The sequence below is a fragment of the Bombus vosnesenskii genome, unplaced genomic scaffold (assembly GCF_011952255.1).
Source record: "Bombus vosnesenskii isolate JDL3184/JDL3185 unplaced genomic scaffold, Bvos_JDL3184-5_v1.1 scf7180000013265, whole genome shotgun sequence".
Classification (NCBI taxonomy): Eukaryota; Metazoa; Arthropoda; class Insecta; order Hymenoptera; family Apidae; genus Bombus; species Bombus vosnesenskii.
The window spans coordinates 1,548,916-1,568,927 of record NW_022882925.1 but is presented as its reverse complement, the minus strand read 5'-3'; the positions used below and the strand labels follow the sequence as shown (position 1 = coordinate 1,568,927).

Here is a 20,012-nt window from a genome sequence, read left to right as displayed (position 1 = left end):
AGACGAGAGGAAATCGCCGGAAGATGGGATGGGATCGTCAACGAGATCTTCGAAATCAAGGTCGCAACGATACCCATCGAAAAGTAAATTTAACCACGGTTGAATATTTTTATCGACTCGCCTCTTGAAATTCTAATATGTCTCTAGGCTTTTAATCCTCTTAGTTCTCTTTCTCCCTCTTTGGATGCTTCAATAATTCAACAGCCGGTTCGAATCTTGCGCCGTTATTCCGCTCGCTAATCATCTTTCGACGAAGGCCGAACGATCGTCGGAAGAGTGTCAATCTCGAAGAAATTATTTCTAAGGGAAAAAAAGCAATATAGAATTGGTTTTTCCGGCTTCTATGGATATGAAGAGTTTTCTGGTTGTTACTAAAGCATAGACGTTGAGCCAGAACCGATACAGCATCGGAAAAAAGTGATTGAAAGCTAGGTGAACTCGGTTTAGAAGTGCTAGACGCTTGATCGTCGAGGTCATGGTCACGCGCCGGCTCATGAAAGCTAATGGAAGTGACTAAAAATTATTTTCCAGTCATTGAATCGCTTTACCGGAACGAAAATCTTTGTCCACGCTCGAAATATGTTACCATTTCATCCATGATACTTCTGGTGTCTGCTTAGCCGCTTATCTTACGATTCTTTGATAGCTAGTTAGTCCTTTCGAGACTAATGGAACGATACGTCTTGAAATAATTCCTGAAAAGATCGGTAAATTGTTTTAGTTCTTTTTACGTCACTGAGATTGTTGGATATACGATTATATGATAAATGGTGTTAAATATTCCGTTTTAAAAATTACATTTGACCTATTTTTTCAAACTGCGGTAAATCAATCCAGGTTAACATATAGTCGTCGCTATCGACACTGTATACGAAAAATTCCTTTCGAGAGAGTAAAACGAGCCTTATCTATTTGCTATCGTAACGCTGTGTCAACTGCAAAATATTAGAACATTAGGTATAATGTGTATTTTACTTACCTGAAGAATCGAAGCACCTTTTCTACTTAAGCTTTTCTTACAAGCAGTCATTCTTAGAAATTCATTGATCGATCGTTCTATTAATCGGGCATCTAATAATAATCCAGATTCAACTATAGAACATGACTTTATCAAGTTTGAATTATAATCAGCGACACGGATATTGAATGCCATCTGTTAAAATACAAATGAAGTCACATCAACTCGAGCAGTCAATCGAACGTGTCATTTTTCTTCCAAGATCATTATGCAAATACTATTCGATTTTTTAAATTATAGTCGACGATAGATAGCGCAATATCGATTCATCGAAAACTTGATATGAAAGTGGCACTGCTATCGGTAGAAGCAAAAGTGTCCTATTACGCGACGTCAAGTACACGTGTAACTCCCTTGTAATCTTCTCAACTTTTTGTGTCAGCAGACGTCAAAGACGTAGCAGAAACGCTATCTATCATAAATGCACCGTCATTAACGGTTATCGGAATGTAGTCATGCGTATTTTCGGACAGGAAACCACAATATGGTTTCCTAATCAGCATTCGTTGACTTTTTCAACGCAACGCGAATATTTTCAATTCTTTCGATTCTTTCATAAAACACGCGAAATTTCATGGCTCCGATTATTCGTATTTCGACTATTCGACTATTTAGAAAAGTTCTGTCCACTTTCGAATACGTGGAATTTCAAAAATTATATAACGATATTCAAAGTTGAGTCAACGGTAGTAAAATGTTTGAAAAGTTGTCCTACTTTTTTTCTAGATGACAAAATATATATATAGTGATCGACATGTTCCTAATGACCTTTGAAAAATTGGTCTTTGCAAAAAATATGTTTAGAATATTATAACACTCGCTACTGTCATATTCTCAAAAATGAAGCTTACTTTCTTCAGAAGATATCGTCAAGGAATAAACGAGCTTGTAACAATAAAGAAAAAGGAATGATTTTGCTATAATACAAAATGTTTTTAAAAAACTAGGGAAATTTTCTTATACACTAATACGATGAGAAAACATCTTTTGTGATAAATTTCGTTTCTACTTAAAATGTCAATAAACCTAATCAGAATACCAACTTCGTCTTTTAAACATAACTCGTACTTATTACGATGATCCAGACGATTGAGACGACGCGACGTTCCATTTATGGAGTTGTTTTTATCATTGTAAGGATATCAAAATGTATAAGGACTTCGATTGTTGCCCAGAAAGCTGCCGAATAGATGTCACTGGTTCGATTGCATACAATCTAACGCCGAGTATCTAATTTCCACATGTTTCGAGATAGCGACGGCAGGCTACGAGGAAAACTGCGCAGGACGGCGCGACTGTGAGAAAAAGGAGGGATGCTTCGAATATGGAGCTGTGGTGCAATTTCCCGTTTCCGTCGACCCTGTGGCGAGTTATCTACCTGCCGCCGCAAGAACGAAATCTGGTATGCATCGTATGTATACGATGACACACAGAACTCTGCTGCCTTACCTCTCTTGGAAAATATCCAGGGAAGTAATCGATTATTCAATTAAATATTTTCCTCTGATCCCACGGAATAAAATTTCTTTTTTTTTTTAAATTGTATATAGTAATTCGGTAAACTCTTGAAAAACAAATTTATGTTTGTGATTCGATGTAACATAAAACTGCCAAGGAATATTCCAAACGAATAAATAAAAGGGAGTGACGAATCTCTGATGAGAAAATCTGCTGCAACCAAGAAATTTCAAAATAAAAATCAGAGGATTTTTGTGATTTCACTCGTGTAATGGTATACTCCATAAAAAGAAATAAACGAAAACTTCTGTATGTATTTAACAATCTTCCTATGTGTTCGCTAGTTTTTAAGATACTTAGGTAAAGTAGGTTTTTCAACTCAGCCTCATTTTGAAGGCTGCTGAATCAGACGATATCTATCCATAAGACATTTAAAATAAGAATAAATAACCGAAGCAGTTAAGCAGTAATAAAATTAATACTTACATAAACATAACTAAATTACATAACACGCTTCAAGAAACTTATTACAAACTTCCATAAACGTTATGATTAAAATTAACAATCATGTAGTAACTTATGAATAGATGAAAAAAAAGAATGGAATCTAAATGGACAATTATTTTATCTGCTAAATATTTTATTTTGGACATTTTACGTCTTGTTGCATATTGCATGTATTCTATAATACATAGCGTAAATATCCGTAGTCTACTTATGAATCAGAATGTATCCATTTGAAATGGATAGAGAAGCGATCGAGGGTGTGTTACACTTACAAGGAAGTGCTCGAATCCCGAGAAGAAGAGAAATTGCTACAAATGACGAGTCTGTCGATCGAGTAAAAAGCGAAATCCCTATGAACAGGATGGAAAGAGGCGACGCGCCGGCCACTCGGACTTAGGCTAGCTGCGTAGAAAGACGTGTCTTGGTAAGTAGACGACCGGGAATCGCCTTGAGGGAAAAAAGAGGATGCGGGTCGACTTGCTGAAAGCCTCGCGGCCGAGCCGATTTCCCGTTTCCATCGATCCCGATTCGTCGCGACGCCTGCGAATCGGCGTTCAGCCTTTTCCGTTGAATTATGTTGATAGCATTCATTCTCGAGCATCATCGCCGGCTTGCAACCGAGTGGAAAAACAAGTGCCACCGAGGGGGGCATCTAGACGCAACAAAAGCAAAGCGAGATATGCGAGGAATAGATAGGAGATCGAGATACCCTATAAACAATATGGATAAATCATGGCCCTTTGCAATCCTACAATCTTTTGTTTTGATTTGTTAATTGATACGTTCACCAGTATTATAACAAAGTAGCATGTGACTATTCGTCCTTTCATTCCTATTTTGCAACGAATGATCTGAAGGTAATACGCGATATTTAATTAGAATATTTTCTGCAAGCATGAGCTTCTGAGGCTTCGACGATGACATTTAGTGACACACTGAAGAAAACCAGTCCAGTGTAGTGCAGTAGGGCTCCCTTATTCGAATAGAAGAAAATAAATTAATTTAATTAATTTATCGGAGTATGAAAGTTGACGAAGGAAGTGAACGAAAGTAGAGGTACAGATTACCGTATCGATAAAGAGACATTCAATTAGAATGAAACAATCTGAAATGCGTAGAACGTCGCAACAAATATCGATCAAACGACACCTAGGCAACGAATACTGTTCAGGAGAGTTTTTTGCATGTTCGAGGAGTCATGTTGAAATACACTTACGTGAAAACTTTCGTTTAAGAAACTAAATACTTACGTCGGATCTTTGCTTCTGTATCGTCAGTACTAAGTTCATAAGGACGTGGCAAAATGCAGGAAGAGTGCGATTTTCAAGTCACTTTGGAGAAGAAACTATCGGTTGAAGCCAGGCTCGACGCTGTAGCAAGTAGTACCAATTTGTCTGAAACAGAAATGAAAAAATCGGTTAGAGTCTATTCTCGTAATCACTTCTTTGGTAATATTACTTTAATTCAACGCATAGGAGAAAGTGACAAGTTGGCGTGATAAAAGGAGAGGTTAACTCTCAAATATTATACCGCGAAATACAGTGGCTTGGAAAAATATATAAAATGTATAAAAATTGTATGCATACATTATGCGTATTGTACGAAACATTTTGAAATTTCGTTGGCACTGTAACGAAGTGTAGCGTCTCGTCACAGCGCTAACGAGCTTTCAAAATGTTTTATATAATATACGCGTAAAAAGTTTCCAGGAGTGTCCAAATTTTTCCTGAGTCACTGTATCTCGTCCGTGGTTGCGTAGCGATTAATTACGAACCTAAACGAATGACACGTTTAGCAAATGAGCAGCACGATTCATTAATATTCTCTAAATTTTTACCTGCACCACTACGATTCTCAGTTAGTCATATAAAACTAAAAGCAGATTATCTTCCAATTTAATTGTAAGAATATCGCGTTATTTCATACTTCAGAAAATCAAATTACCAATTTTTTTCAAAGATACCAGAAGATTCATCGGTGGACTTCGAAGTTCTATCCACCTCGTCATCCGACGTTCTCACAAAAATTACTTTAGAATCGTTGAAAAACGAAAGCACATCAGACGACCAAGCGAATAAATCAACCCTCGACTCTATACCGGAAGTCGATAACGAGGACGACTCCAATTGGCTGTCGTATTTCGATTGTAACGCGATCTTCGATGTAACCTGTGAAAATCTGTCTTACTACAATTCGACGAAAGCTGAAAAAGACAGTGATAGCGATATGGATGACACTTTGACTTTTGACGATGCTGAAGAAGGTGAATCTATCACTCTGGACGAAAACGATAGTTGTTGCACCAAGTCTTATCGCCAGCGATCGTTTGAAGAAGTTTGTGAAAAGAAGCTTGACAGACTTGACCAAATGACAGATAATAACCATCCCACTGTTGTCTCTGATAAAATTTCTCTGATCGAGATAAATCGCGAACGAAATATTTGCAAGGAGACTCGTCAAGATATTGCAAGCAAAAACGATAAAAATATCGACTGTGATTCAGAAGATCAAACGATCGATGATCGAACTAAGGAAGCAAATATAGAAATGGAGGAGTGTGAAAAACGTATGGAAAATCAGAAACATGATTTTGTTCACATCAGTAACGAAGAACTGATCGAAGAAGCGAACAAGATGTCAGACAGTTCACATTTTCTAAGCGACTGGGATGATGAAGACGAAAGAAATTTGGTTTATTCTTCGCCTAATGTGAATATTTCTGCTTATTTTAAATTTAGAGATAGTATGAAAGAACCTAAATTTGAAGCAACTTTAGAACAACCAACTTCTATATTTTCGAATAAAGGAAATAAAGAGCCATTGCTTTTGGAAGAAATTGTCGGAGAATCTACCGAAAATGAAAAAGAAGCGACAACGAATGAAGTAGAAGATCAATCTACGAAAGAATCAAAATCGGTAGAAGATTTGGTAAAAAATTTTACGGATAATGTACGTTCAAGTCAAGGACAGGGAATGAAGTTCGTAGAACTGGGTTCTCCGGAAGAATATTTAGAAAAATTGGCAGAGATCACGGAAGCAGATTGTCCAAAATCCGAGGAGGAAGTTCAGGAAAAGTTGAGAAAAATCGCCGAGGGGAAAGCAAAGATAGAAAATAGGAAAAACGAGGCTTTGAAAGATCTGTCTGTTGAATTTAACGAGATCGAGAAGCTTGTTGCAGAAACGAAATCTATCGAACAGTATAATAGCGAATCTGACGAAAGTCTGGACGAATCGAAGGAAGAGGATGGTATCGAGATGCCTTTGACGAAAGATCAAGTAGCTGAAAGTTTTAAGATGAAGAATACTCAAAAGGATATGGAAGACGAGGAGAAACGTCGTGCAGAATCGTTGCAAGAATGTCTGCAAGTTATTCCAAGAAACCCAGAAGAATTTATACAAGACGAAGTTGAAGGGAAAGCGGTGGTAGAAAATAGGAGAAACGAGATCTTCAAGGATTTAGCGATGGAATTTAATGAGATTGGAAACCTTTTCGTGAGAGCAAAGAATATTGAAAGTTTTAATAGCCAACCTAATAAAAATCCGAACGACGGTATCGAGATTCCTTTGATCGAAGAAGATCAGGTAGCTGAAAGTTTTAAATTCATAGATAGCCAAAACGACGTGGAAAATGTGGCGGAACAGTGCGTAGAATTTTTAGATGAGTGTCTTCGAGGTATTCCCAAAGAAGAAGAAGCTGGAGAATCTACTGAAGACGAAGGTACGTCTAAAATTGAAGAAAATGTAGGAAATATCGAGGGAAAAATTGAAGAAACTTTAGAAGATATTGTTGAAGAAAAGCTTGTGGGAAATTTTAAAAATATTTCTAAAGAAAAAGTCGAACAAAAGCTTGAAGATGCTATGAAAGAAGAGACTATTAAAAAAATTATTGAAGATAAAATTATACAGAATCTGGAAAATATTGTTGAAGAAAAAAGTGTAGAAAATGTTGAAAATATTACTGAAGAGAAAATTGAAACTGACGATGCTATCGATAAATCAGGAACTTCGAAAGAAACTACTGGTGATACAAAATCAACGTCAGAAACGGCGATCAGAGGTATTGTCCAAGATATTATCGAAGACACAGAAGACTCGATTTTTTGGCAATTCTACAAACAACCGGAGAGAACGTACATAAAAGGAAAAGTTTACGATTTCGACCCCAAGAAACACGGTGTCAGGTACAGTTGCAAGAGCAATGCAATTTGTAAATGTACTTATATCGATGATTTTGCGATACGGCAATTTGATGTTTGGTGAAGTAAATGGTAATTGATCGCAGGATGACAGAGGAGTTTTTGAAGAAGCACTGCAAAATAAATAAACTGTACCAAACCCCTCATCTGAATGACGTACTTTATCTTCATTACAAAGGTTAATCTTATACAAATAATTAAAAATTCCGACGTGAAGAAATGTTGAATTTTACGTTTCCATTTATATACAAAAATTACTATAAATGCGCAGTAAAAAGGCGCTTTATCGCGTGCTTCTCGTACTAAAATTATTAAAATTATTTTTATCGCATCATGCGTGTATCAAAATTAATACAATCTCGATAACAAAGAAATATATCCCTATATATAAAAGAAGAAATATCTTAAAAAATTCTTGAGAAATCTAAATAAAGTTTTAAATATCTTTAAAAATTATAATGTTTCTTTTACATCAGGAAGGTTTCTTTTAGGTTTCTCATTCATCGAGAATCTGGAGAAATACACAGGCCTAAGATGTCTATGGCTGGAGAACAACGGTATCCGTGAGATCGCGAACCTGGAGAATCAGAGCGAGTTGAAGTGTCTTTATCTCCATAACAATTTGATCAATAAAATCGAGAATCTCGAATGGTTGACGAAGCTAGACACTTTGAACCTCTCACACAACACTATACGGAGGATCGAGAATCTCGGTGATTCGAGTCGACGCTGGTATCCTTGATGACCTTGACCTTGACGTGCCTCTGCTTTCAGATAGCCTCAAGTTCCTGAATACTCTAAACCTGTCGCACAACTACTTACAAGATACCAATGACATTGAACACCTCCGATTGCTGGATAGCCTCTCGGTACTGGATATTTCTCACAACAGGATAGACACCGACGAAGTCGTTAATGTGAGTCCGTTATGTTTCCTCAATCGTGTGGCTCTGGCGTCACTTCGACGGCTGCTTCAGGTGTTCATGGGACGCCAGTGATGTAATTTAATGTTTTACGAAAGTGGTCGCGCGTTTTGTAACACAAACGATCTCGAGTAATTTTTTTTTCTTTCTTTTTTCTATATATTGGAGACACCTAGAGCAGATTGAGTAAGCGAACAGCAAACACATGGAATTTTATGACTGGTTACGTTTCGCGTGAGATTTATGAATAATGGGTTGAAGAATTTTTGTCGAAAACATGAATTTAGAGTTTTTTTTAGATTTATGAGAATGAATTGTACAATTTTGTACCTAGATTATGGGGACATGGAAAAACAAATGTCAAATTTTGTAATATATGTAAATTTCAGGAAAATCGGTGTCTGGGAACATTAATTGCGAATTTCTTTTTACATAGATTGTAGAAATATAGATCTGAAGGAAATAAATTGGAAGGCTTTCTTGTATAGATTTTGTGAAATTTCTTGTATGTATAAATTTTAAAAATTTAGCTACTTGGAGAAATAAGATATAAACTTGTTATGTAAAATTTCGAAATATTGTGGAATATAGATCTAAGAAAATAAATTGCTAATTTCTTTACTCAGATCCTAGGAGATATGAAAGAATTGCGCGTGGTATCTTTGATGGGCAACCCAATTCTAAAGAAGATCAGACTGTATCGTAAGACCATGATCTTGAAGTGTAAAAACCTCAAGTATCTCGATGACAGACCTGTATTCCCAAGAGATCGTGCCTGTGCAGAAGCTTGGTAAGTGGCGATTAATTCGAACAATCGTACTTGATAATGATATTTTTCTTTTAAATCGATCAGAGCTTTAAATTTAGAAATGATACAATTACTCGTACTATAATACTTTCTACGGAGGAATGAAAATATAGAGTCGATGTAGTGTAACAAGCTAACGAAACTGTTACGAAGACAGGATGCGAGGAGGACCCGAAGAAGAAGCAGCTGAGAGGAAACGCTGGATCGAGGCGGAGCAGAAGAAAATCAATGATAGCGTGCAAGGTGAGTAAAAATCGAAAGGTAGATGATGTATAGGACTTGTTTGGCTCCTGAACGAAACGGTCGCTCTCGATTTTTTCGAACTTTTTCATTTCTGCACGAAAGACGCTTTCCGAACCTTGAACACTCAGCCATCATCTTCGCGATCTTTCTTTTGAAGCTAACGACGTTTAAATATAATACATACTTGGACTTTACTAACAAAACTACATACTTTCAAGATACAATAGAAAAACTTTCCACTACTATAAAAGTAACATAACCATCGTAAATTTTAATCATGTATTTATGTAATGAAAATACAAAATCAACAAAAAGACGGAGATGATCGATTTAGTTTCTGAGGGGCTCGCCTGTAATCGATGACTTGTAAAATTAGTTTAATTGTGCAAAACGGTCAAGCACTTGATCGACGCTTGTAATATAATTTCATTAATTTTCTCTATTTTTCTGTTCTGTTAACTGATTTGGCAAACAAGTGGCCCAATTACATGTCGCTCGACAGGATCGTATAAACTGTGATCTAGCGTAGTTGCAAACTGATCTAATCTGTTATCCATTGAATGTCTGTTTACTTGTGGACCTGCGCCCGCCCTCGAAAGCCCTGATAAACAAAAGGAAGCTGTACAAACCGGTCGGGACGTCCGAAAAGGAGGCGGAGGATAAGAAGAAGACGAAGGAGGACGAAGAAGTAGCCACGACCACGCTTGTCTGCACGAGCGACGAACTGGTAAGAACTAGTTTTGTCAAGGTCTGATACAGAATTCGTGCTTCGAATAATATCGGTCCCATCCACTATTTGATCATTCACCACGCGAAACCCCTTACGCCGGCTTGATCAACGTTCAAGCTCAACTTGGAGAAGAAGAAAAAGTCGGATGGTACCTCATCCTCCAACAGCTCGTCCGCGTCCTCGTCATCGGACGAAGAGGTGGAGAACGCCGAGGTGGACGATGATGGAACTGGGCAAAAAGGAATCGAGAAAAGTGACGGAAGGAGGCCAATGGCGGAGGAAGGAAGAACAGCCTCCGGCGATCTTGGCAAGGAAATTTTGTTACCCTGGAAAACACAGGTACGTATATATTATATTGCATATTAATAATAGTAAACTTCTGTCTTCTAACATTCTACATTCATTGGTAATTTTTTATATTTTTGGATTGTATATTTTTTTGAAGGTCACGACACGTAAGGAGCCGAAACAGTTAGTAGAAGAGATTGAAGAAACGAAGGAATACGTGGCAGGAGACGCAGAACGGAAAAGGTTCGGGACGAAAATTTTGGACGATCAACGATGTAGCGACGATCTACCAGGTGGTTATTCTGTTGGAAGAGAACTGGCCCATTACGAGAAACTTGTCCTGGAGACGACCAACGAGACCGAAATTACTCCACCGTGCTGTAAGCAGGGGAAGAACGACGATAGTAAATTACACACCAATTCCGAATACGATTACCGCGACAAGAAACACTTGGTTGAAAGTCACAAAACGTTTCGAGGATGCTCTCCTTGCTTGGGCCCTTTCGATAGTATCAGTGAAATTTTACGAGTCACAAATCGTCATAAGTTTTTACAAATCAACCTTTACATGCTCGAAATTGGTAAACAATGGATAAACCGCAGATTCATACCTCTATGCTTTTTGCTTTTGTGTATTACGTACATTCTATGCATTTTTGCGCTTCTTAATTTCCCATAAATACAGAAACATCCGAAGTTTACAAATTACCAATACAAACATATTTCCTTATGTAATCGCAATAAGTTACAGAACGTAGTAACAAAACAAATGAAATTTTACGAATCGTTCAATGGTTCTATTCAATGTAAAATTGTAAAAGATGAATCTATAACCTACAATTTGTTAATTATCGATTCACTAATATTATTAATCAGTAAGTTATTCTGCAACATAATCTTTGTGACTAACAGTAGATAATTGCTAACGTCCTATTCTCATTTTAGCTGAAGAAAAATCATTTAAGGATTCGTCGGTTTGTTGTAATATTTTGGATTGGTCGAATGGCAGAAACAAGAAAGAAGAGAATATCGTAAATAACGTGAAGGATAAACCTCTGTGTAAAGATATCCTGGACAATTATCGTAGAAAAGATGAACCACATCCTTTAACCAGTCAACTGAGTAGCATCAGAGAAGACATGAAAGAGTTCTGCGCTGATGTGGATAAATTTATTGAAGACAATAAGATCGTTTTCAAAAATGGCGAAGTGAAAAGACTGTGGGGCGAGAAAGAGGAAATTAACGCTGGAATCAAATTTGATAAAGATAATGAAGAAAAAGGAAAGGATTCGTCTAATAAAGAAAAAGATTTTAAATGGTGGAACACGAAGGAGAGAAAGTTAAGAGTTAAGGAGATTTTGAAGAGTAGAGAAGAAGAAAGTAAAAGATCGAAGAATGTTAAAAAGATCGAAATTATCGAGGACGTGGCAGAAAAAATCTCAGAATCTTCAAACAAAGAAGAAACTAAAGAAAACAAGGAAGTTTCGTCTTCGCAAAGTGTTTACGATTTATTAAATCTAAAAACGTGTCCCACGATTCTACTGAGCAATGTAAAATCTTATCCTAGAAATGAAGATGCTTCTATGTTATGCGAATCTGCCAAGAAACAAGGCAACGAAGATCGTTCCTCGGGTTTGTTCAATTCGCTGTTCAACGAGATGGAGTGTAGAGATTCGAGCAATAAGCGTGAAAAAATGTCAAAGTCCATTAGCTCTCACGAATTGCTGACTTTAGAAGAAGCAGAGGAAGCTGTCGAGGAAACAGCACGGTCATCCAGTTGTACTGATATAATTCTTTCAGATCAAGAGAATTTTCAGAACAAATCTGTTCGTATAGAAATCACGGGTGCAGATCCTGTGAATGCCACATTGCTCAATGACGACGAAGAATCAGAGAGTGAATCTGTGAAAACTGTAATTAACAATTATGAAGAAATTAACCGGGAAGAAGATACACGAACAAATATCGCAAAAGAAAATAATTCTGAATGTGTTTCTGATAGTTCAAACGTTACTGGAGTGCAAAACAAAATGCAACAGCTAGATACCACGTTCGACGGTACTATATCTTCGAGCGTTGAAAAGTCTAGTCAATCGTCTAAATCGCATAAAAGATCGCGAGATAGCGAATATCTGGATGTAGTCAGCAAAAAATCCCATCTAATCGAAGAAGTGGATATTGAAAAAGACAGGAGCGATGGAAGAACGACTGGTGAAGTGTTTGAAAAGTGTAGACGGCATTTCATGAAAGAGGCAAAGAAGTTTGTACAAAAGGAATCGCCTCTGATCAACCAGTGCATAGAAAGCTTGATAACAAATAGAAATTCAGAGGGAAATTGGAAGATGCAGAGTAGTCAAGAGGATTTCTTAAGTTTTACAACTGCGAACTTAAACCCTGATTTTCGTTGTGGGAAAAATTCGGTTAATTCGGAGGAGAAAATGATTTCTTCGCGTGAACAATCTCACGCGAAGCCGAAAAGCATTTCGAGTGTTCAAAATTTCGAAGATGATCGAGCAAGTAGGAAAAAATCGGATTCGTGTACTGATCGACGATCAGGTAAATGTTAATCCTCTGTCTTACAATTTCCATGCTATTTAATTTTTCATTTCGTGCGCCGTGTCAATTTTAGTCGATATTATAATGCAAACAAAAATTAAAGTTATTAAATATAGATATAGTTATATTAAATTATAAAGTAAAATATTAAAAAATCTCAAAACTCCCTACATTTCAGAAACGATTTTATTTCAGAAATGGCATCGATTACCCAGCTTCTAAACCAATCTCATAGCACGGAGAAGCATTCGTCAAATATATGCACTGGTCTCTACCAAGAATTCTGCAATCATTTGGATCAGATGAACAGTAAAAGAAAGCTTCTAATCGAGCCAGATTTCGTAAAAAATAGCAGGGCAATTGGCAGTGAACAGACAGACGACCTTCTATCGTCAAGGGAGACCAAACAGTCGAAAGAAGAACAAACAAAACCATTGATCGAGGAGATTTCAGGAAATTCAACAAACGTAGACGAATTAGAAAAACTTGAAGAACTATCTGTTCATCTCGAAAATCTTGGAATGGACGCAGCGTTTAAGGATAAGATATTAAAGAGCATAAGTGCTCCAAAAACTGAGGAGCAGAGAAAAAGAGCAAAAAAGTCGGCCGAGAAGTTGATGAAGACTTCTAGAGAAGCAATGGCGAAAGGAAAATCTTTGCTAGAACAGTCTTCCCCTGTCAGTAATCAGAACAAAGTTAGTAATGAAAACTAGTTACAATTTTATATTCTTACCTTCGTTGATTTCTTTTCACTTTGTTACAACAATTTGCATTTCTATATTAACGAGATAATATTATTTTTAGGATCTTGATCATAGTAGGAGATTTTTCATGAACCTGTTAGCAGAGGCTTTGGAGGAAAATAAGCATAAGGACGTTGATCCCACGAAGAGTATCGATGACAAATCTGAATCAGGTTCAATCATCGAAACAGTTTCAGATATTTCGAAGAATACTGTCGTAAAAATAGAAGAAGCTGCAAGATTATCGTCGGTTGATAATAACAGGAGTCAGGGTAGTGGAATTCTTGATACAGGGAGAGAAAACGTTGGCAGGGCGAGGAAAAGTTTGGAAATGCAGATGGTTCAGGAAAACTGAAGGAAGATCGAAACTGAAACACACAAAGCTTTGAGAGAATGTTAGTATTTAGAAAAAAGAAAATCTAAAAATAATTGACTTTTCATATACCATGAAAGAAGAAAAAAAAATCGTAGACTCTGTAAGTTAAGTTGTACGACTGTATTTCTGTTACTTTGTATTCAAGTAAACGAATTATTACGTTCCAACTATTCGTGCATCGAAAAAAAGCCACGAGTCTAAAAATCAGATTTCGATCCATCTCTAAAAGGAAAAAAGAAAATATGGTAAACATTTCACGAGAAGAATAATCTAAACGATGGATAGCAAAGTTAGACGGACCTTCTACTACGTACACTTTATTTTTTTTTGTCCACACTCACATCAATTATATAATAATAATAACGATGATGGCGGTGATCTGGTGAACCATAATTAATAGTAAGAATAATTAATCTGTAATTATGTGACAATCGGCTGCTTGCAAACGAAACAATAGTCTCCGACGTTCTTATGTTCTCGTCGTTCTCGAGGGCACCCGAATTTCAAACGAACATCCTGGCGCCCTCGCAAAGCTTGGCAAAAAGCTCGTGATACTTTTTTTATACGTTTATATAGGATGATATCGGAATGAAAATTTTTTCCTTCCGTCGCAAAATCGCGCCGAACCTTCCTCTTGTTCCTCTTGTTTCATTTTTTCCCCATTTTGCCTTTTCCCTTATATGACTCTTCTCAGACACATTTATCCGCTTTCACATCCCCACTGTTAGCATTTTGTATCTCGTTTATTTCTGTTCGACCATTCCCCTTTCCGTTCGCTTTACCTCGTAATATATGCTATACGACGTATTTTTTATTTCGCGTGCTCTTACAATTAAGAACTACCTTACTGTTCTGACTCACCGCAGGAAGTAAAGAAACGTACAGATACATTATGCTCCACTGTTTCTATAATTATTACAATAATAGATTTATAAATGTCCATTTTCCCCGTCTCAAACTCTCCCACTCATTCTACCACTCTCGTATCGATCATTTTCTCACGCGACCAGACGAAATCAAACGTTCTCATACGTAATTCGTAAAATCTCTTCGTACCGTGTTCTCTTTTTTCGCTTTCACACACGCACGCATTCGGTTGCTCCCTAATTGTAAGTTATTTTTCTGAACTATACCGAGTGCCGAGGAAGCGGTTTTCGACGACCAGAGACCTGAAACAGAGATTTTACTTGAGAAAAAAAAAGACAGATCTATTTGTGTATCGACGAATATCGATTAAATAGAGATCGTAAAGATACAGATCAAATATTATCTTATTTCTCTTTTGGGATCATCGAACGACTCTTCCTGGCCACGTCGTGTATACGTCTCTTTGGGTTTACTTTTGCTTACTATCGTATTGTTATAGTGTAGGTTGCTGTTATTCCTGTCGCAGTTTAATTCATTATTTTAATGCATGACAGCCCTTACACGTTTACGGCTTACGTTACGTTACAGAAAGAGAGTACCTTAACGTCTATACTTGTTTTTTTGTTTTGTTTAGTATTAAAGAGTTTCCTCGGGTTATTATTGAAAAAAGTTTTCGAGAAGCTCGCCGCTCTGAACTCCCTTTCTCTTCCCTTGAGAATTTTTCTATCCTCGTTTTTGCGATTCAGAAGCTTGATAACGGCGACTTCGTGAGAGAAAATGGGCGATCCACTTTTGTTTTTTCCTTTCTCTATGCTGGATATATTTAAAATCGAACAGCGCGATCGAATGAAAACGTAAATTGCGACGGACTCATCGCGTAGTCCGCCGAGAACACGACAGATACGACGAATTTGCAATCGCGTCGTGAAGAAACGAAGAACTCGTAACAAAAATCACCCTCGTCTGCGTACATTCTTTTCCAATAAATTCTAGCATTTGAATTTCTGTTCGATACATCTGAATTTTCTTCAATAAAATTGTTAAATAAAATTTGTCGTAAATGTATCCGTAATTATTTCATAGAGGAATCGTGTTTGTTTAAAACATGAATTTGTGGGGCAACAATAGAAGTTATTTTTACAACTATTAAATTTATGAAATTAATTTGAACTTTCCTCGTGTACAATTAGTATGGTTGTTCTCTAGAACAAATTTTGATTTGTTCAGTTTCATTTTTCATGATACTATTTCTACAATGTTGTAACCATTAAAACGTATCATTACATACGAAAGTTCAAAAAGGGTAGCTTTTGCTACGAGTTTTCTAATCGAGTTTCGATAAAGGAACAGCTGGCGAACAAATTTCGAACTCCTCTCGTTCGAACGCTTATCAGTCTTCTTTGTATTCTAGTCCGAGAAAAATAACGTCGAACCCGTTGATTCTTCGCGTACTCTTGATCCCTAATTTCAGACGAGTCTTCTTCGCGTGTCACTCCGTTTTCCATAATGTAAATATATAGTAGATAGATACGATATAGTAATATTTGAGATTAATTTGTACCATCGTTTGTAATACAACGATGAATGAGATAAATTAAAAACGCGTTATAATAGTTGTTCTTTCCAAGCTGTTTAAGATACGTCTCGTAAGTATGACAGCAACACAACTTTCATTTTTCGCATGTTGTGTTATAATATCTTTATACCTTAACGCGATAAGGAACCAAATACGACACGTTTGAAATCCTATTAAGGAACAATTTATCCTTTCGTTTCAACTGATTTAAAATGAATAGAAGAGAATTGTAAACTGGCTAATTTCATAATCACAGTATATCGCTTCCAATTACTATAATTTAAACGGTTTGTACACTGTTTCAAGTGTAACGATCTTTCTCGCGACTCTCGTGAATGCTACTCGTCCTTACACTACAATCGTTACTTTTGTTTTCTCTTTAAAGAGGATTGTCATCGTGCGTTGGTGTCTTCGCGTCACTGCATGCGAAACGTTCAACGAAATGTTCCAGAAATAACGTTATCAAAATATAAATGCTCCGCGAAGATACGTAAGATGAACCGATGCATCGTGATTGATCGCAAAACGCTAAGTATATTTGTAATCGTAAATCAAACGATGATTTAAGATATTTTGTACTGAAGATTAAACCATTAAGAAATTCGACGATAATATTTGACGAAATATTTCAAAGTAGCGAAAAAAGAAATTTTTTAATCAGGCTAACGCTACTGGTGGGCAAAATATTTATTCATGACGATGATAGCGAATCGTATGAGAAGGCAGTTTTACTTTCTTGTAATTCCGAATAAACCAACAAAAATCGCTTAAAAATGATTTGTAACGGAATTTAACAAGCTACAAGACAAATTATTTACTTTTATTCAAACAGACCTGACTTGTTCTACTTTTCTTTCTGCAACTGCCTTCATTTCGTTGCAAACGTTTCAATTGTTATCAGCAATACAATAACATTTGACAGAATGGATCGGCGTGATTGCAAATTCGATCGACTATAGCAGAAAAAGGAAACTTACGCCGTGCTACGTGTACGACTCGCGACGTGCCGAAGTAGATAAAAATCGTCAGATTCTCGAAAGGATATTTGTCTCAAATGTTACGGAGAATCGGTAAAGAAAATCCGTCTCCAAGACAAATTTCATACGAAGCTTGTAAAATATTGTCAAGAGGAAGAGAAATCTGAAGAATCCCGATAAAACTGATGGCATCTCATTGTGCGAAGCAACCAATTTGTACATGGAAAAAATAAAAGAAAAATAAAATAGTAAAAATCGTCATACATTTACATATGTACGAAATATATATGTATATATAATATATATATATATATATATGCAGTGTCTAAAGCTTGTAATAAATTAAGAAAGTAAATTCGAAGTGATCGAATTTTTCTTGTGCTTTCTATCTGTGTGTGTTTCAGCTATTTCTTTGGCCCTGTTCTTTCGTAATTCTCGTATATTCGCGAGCCCATGGTAAAATCTCGCATCGGAAACCGAAGTGAAAATGCGTAGTCGCTTGTTCTCCCGCGAGGGTCTCGAACGAAATTGTCATACAAAGTGTACTCGTCGTAGAATGTCTACAAAAGAGATACGAGAACAATTATTATGAAAAACGTTATCTTGTAAACAGTGTTAAAATCTTAAGATAAACAATGTAAGACTATTCGCAACAGTATCAATAGAAATGGATCTGACTAATAGGATGCGTAATGCTTGTTTCTTGGCCCGCCGATGGTTTTTATTTCTTTTTTTTTTTTCTTTTTTCATCCGTCTCGTCTTCAAATTTAATATTCTTCATCTCGCGTGGCTCAGGAGAGAATCTCGCGGAGCGAGACTCTCGGATGAAGTAATAGAAAAAATCGATTCGGAGTTTGATATTAAATTTGACGACGATCCCATTTCGTCCGACCGTGTCCAGAGGGAAAAAGAATGAAACGAATCTTCGCTCAACGAGCACGCTAATTATCTCATAACTAATTCAAGGCGAAAATTCCAAAGCTTTTTCCCCTCTGCGACGGTCGGGGAATCACTTTTGCGACGCGCTACAATGAATTATAACAATCGATCGTTCATCGTGGGAGTGGTGTTTCTCGCTGGTGCACGTTCCTTGAGAAATTTCGCGATCGATTTCTCGAACACACTATGTACAGATCATCGAATGAATAGAATGCAACGTGAACATATGTGTACATGTGTATATTTAGTGTGTAGGTGTGTATATGCCAGCGGTATGCGTTTTGTATATTTGATGGATTACAGAGATGTTACGCTACGTTTTGCGTGTACACGCGGCATGGGAGGAGAAGAACGAAAAAAGAACGTAAAAGAGGAATCTTAACAGGAGTCTTTGATGACTTCAGTCTCGCATAGAAATCACGCCAGGTTCGCTCTCGATGTCGAATGCGGTTTTTGGTCGATTCGCGATTGTGATGTCTCTTTGGATTTCTACGCACAATTCTCTTTTCTCTATATTGAAAAAACTTCGAGGCGGTATACAGATACAGCTATGGCGATAGCTACGTGTACGAGAAACATTCATCAGGCAATATTCCTTAACTGCAGTTTCTGAATAAACACACTACGTCGCACGTTTTTTATTTTTTTTTTTCTTCTAAACTTGATTAGCTACTTAACGGATAGCGCGAATGCCTCCGGAATGTTCGACTTTCAAAGAACCGTTTCAAGGACAGCCATCTTCCACCCACGAACTTTTCACCTGATACCGATTCTTGTCACACTCTAATACATGGATCTTTAGAGTTGCATCCATCCTCAAAAACACACAGATTTCATATGAAAATCCTCTTCGTGCAGCGAAGGTTCTTCCGTAATTTCTTCATTCGCCTCTCCTTCTTCTTACATTTATGAAAACGATTCTTTCTTATGACGTATCGTATTGATGACGATGACGATTGACAGGGGCACCCACGAGGCTCGAAACGCGTTACAACAAGAACAAGGATCTCTGTCGAGTCCACGAAAAATCTACCTTAGTCGCTTTTTCTTTGTTGGGCGAAGAACAAGGTCTATTTTCCCCTACGTTCTTAAAGACGATAAGAACGCGGGAAACGCCGACTTCGTGCCTCGTGAAAACGTCGTTCACGAAGGATGATTACTCAAATGAGAGCTAGTCTAGCCGTCGATAATAATTTATTATTATTTTATTGTTGTTATTATCGTTATATAAAAAGTGATGAGAGAAATCCTTGTAACTATCTATCATTTAACAACGAAGACATCCTTCCTCTTAGTTATCTTTTTGTAACTTTCTGGATGAATGTATATACCTTCCTTTTTTAATATATTTCCGGCTTTTTCCATTCACCTCTTGGCAAACTCACTTCCGTTTCCCATCAGCTGCCGCCACTTTTCTTTCCGCATTCTTTGGCTATGTCCTGGCGTTTCGTTCACTTAAAACAGCGTATCACGCGTTATTTAAGTGTTCTTTTGTACATAATATACACGCACTATATATTATATTTATATATATCGTACTTTATATTCGCTCGTAATTCGAAAGAGGCAGTATTGCTAATGGCTTCTTATCGTCCATCGTAAAAGGATTTACTAAAATGAGTTCCACTAGTTTTTCCACCTCTTCCTTTTCCTTCGTTTCTCATCGTGTGTTTCGCCGCTTTTTCACGTTGAAATAGGACCCAAAAGTATTCGCCGGAGACTCTTATCGATCGAACGAACGAGAAATTAAAAGAAAAGAAAATAGGCGAGAAACGTCGAATGAGAAAAATTATTTGCGAGAGGTCGG

The 20,012-nt window shown here is 37.0% G+C and overlaps 1 protein-coding gene and 1 pseudogene across 1 annotated transcript; both read left to right on the top strand.

Annotated features, from left to right (window-relative positions):
- The first annotated feature begins 4,572 nt into the window (after positions 1–4,572).
- On the top strand, positions 4,573–8,896 carry LOC117242240 (annotated as a pseudogene).
- Positions 8,716–15,047, top strand: LOC117242233. The gene is made up of 7 exons (XM_033508739.1): positions 8,716–9,153; positions 9,753–9,880; positions 10,001–10,222; positions 10,329–10,752; positions 11,117–12,727; positions 12,923–13,422; positions 13,532–15,047. The coding sequence occupies exons 1-7, from the start codon at positions 9,069–9,071 to the stop codon at positions 13,823–13,825; spliced, it is 3,264 nt and encodes a 1,087-aa protein (XP_033364630.1). The 5' UTR covers positions 8,716–9,068; the 3' UTR covers positions 13,826–15,047.
- The last annotated feature ends 4,965 nt before the right edge of the window (positions 15,048–20,012 follow it).

Coding starts and splice junctions, on each gene's coding strand:
- LOC117242233 (XM_033508739.1), top strand. CDS start 9,069: ATGCGAGGAGGACCCGAAGAAGAAGCAGCTGAGAGGAAACGCTGGATC. Junction 9,154..9,752: donor AATCAATGATAGCGTGCAAG/GTGAGTAAAAAT, acceptor CGCCCTCGAAAG/CCCTGATAAACAAAAGGAAG. Junction 10,753..11,116: donor CCTTTACATGCTCGAAATTG/GTAAACAATGGA, acceptor TTCTCATTTTAG/CTGAAGAAAAATCATTTAAG.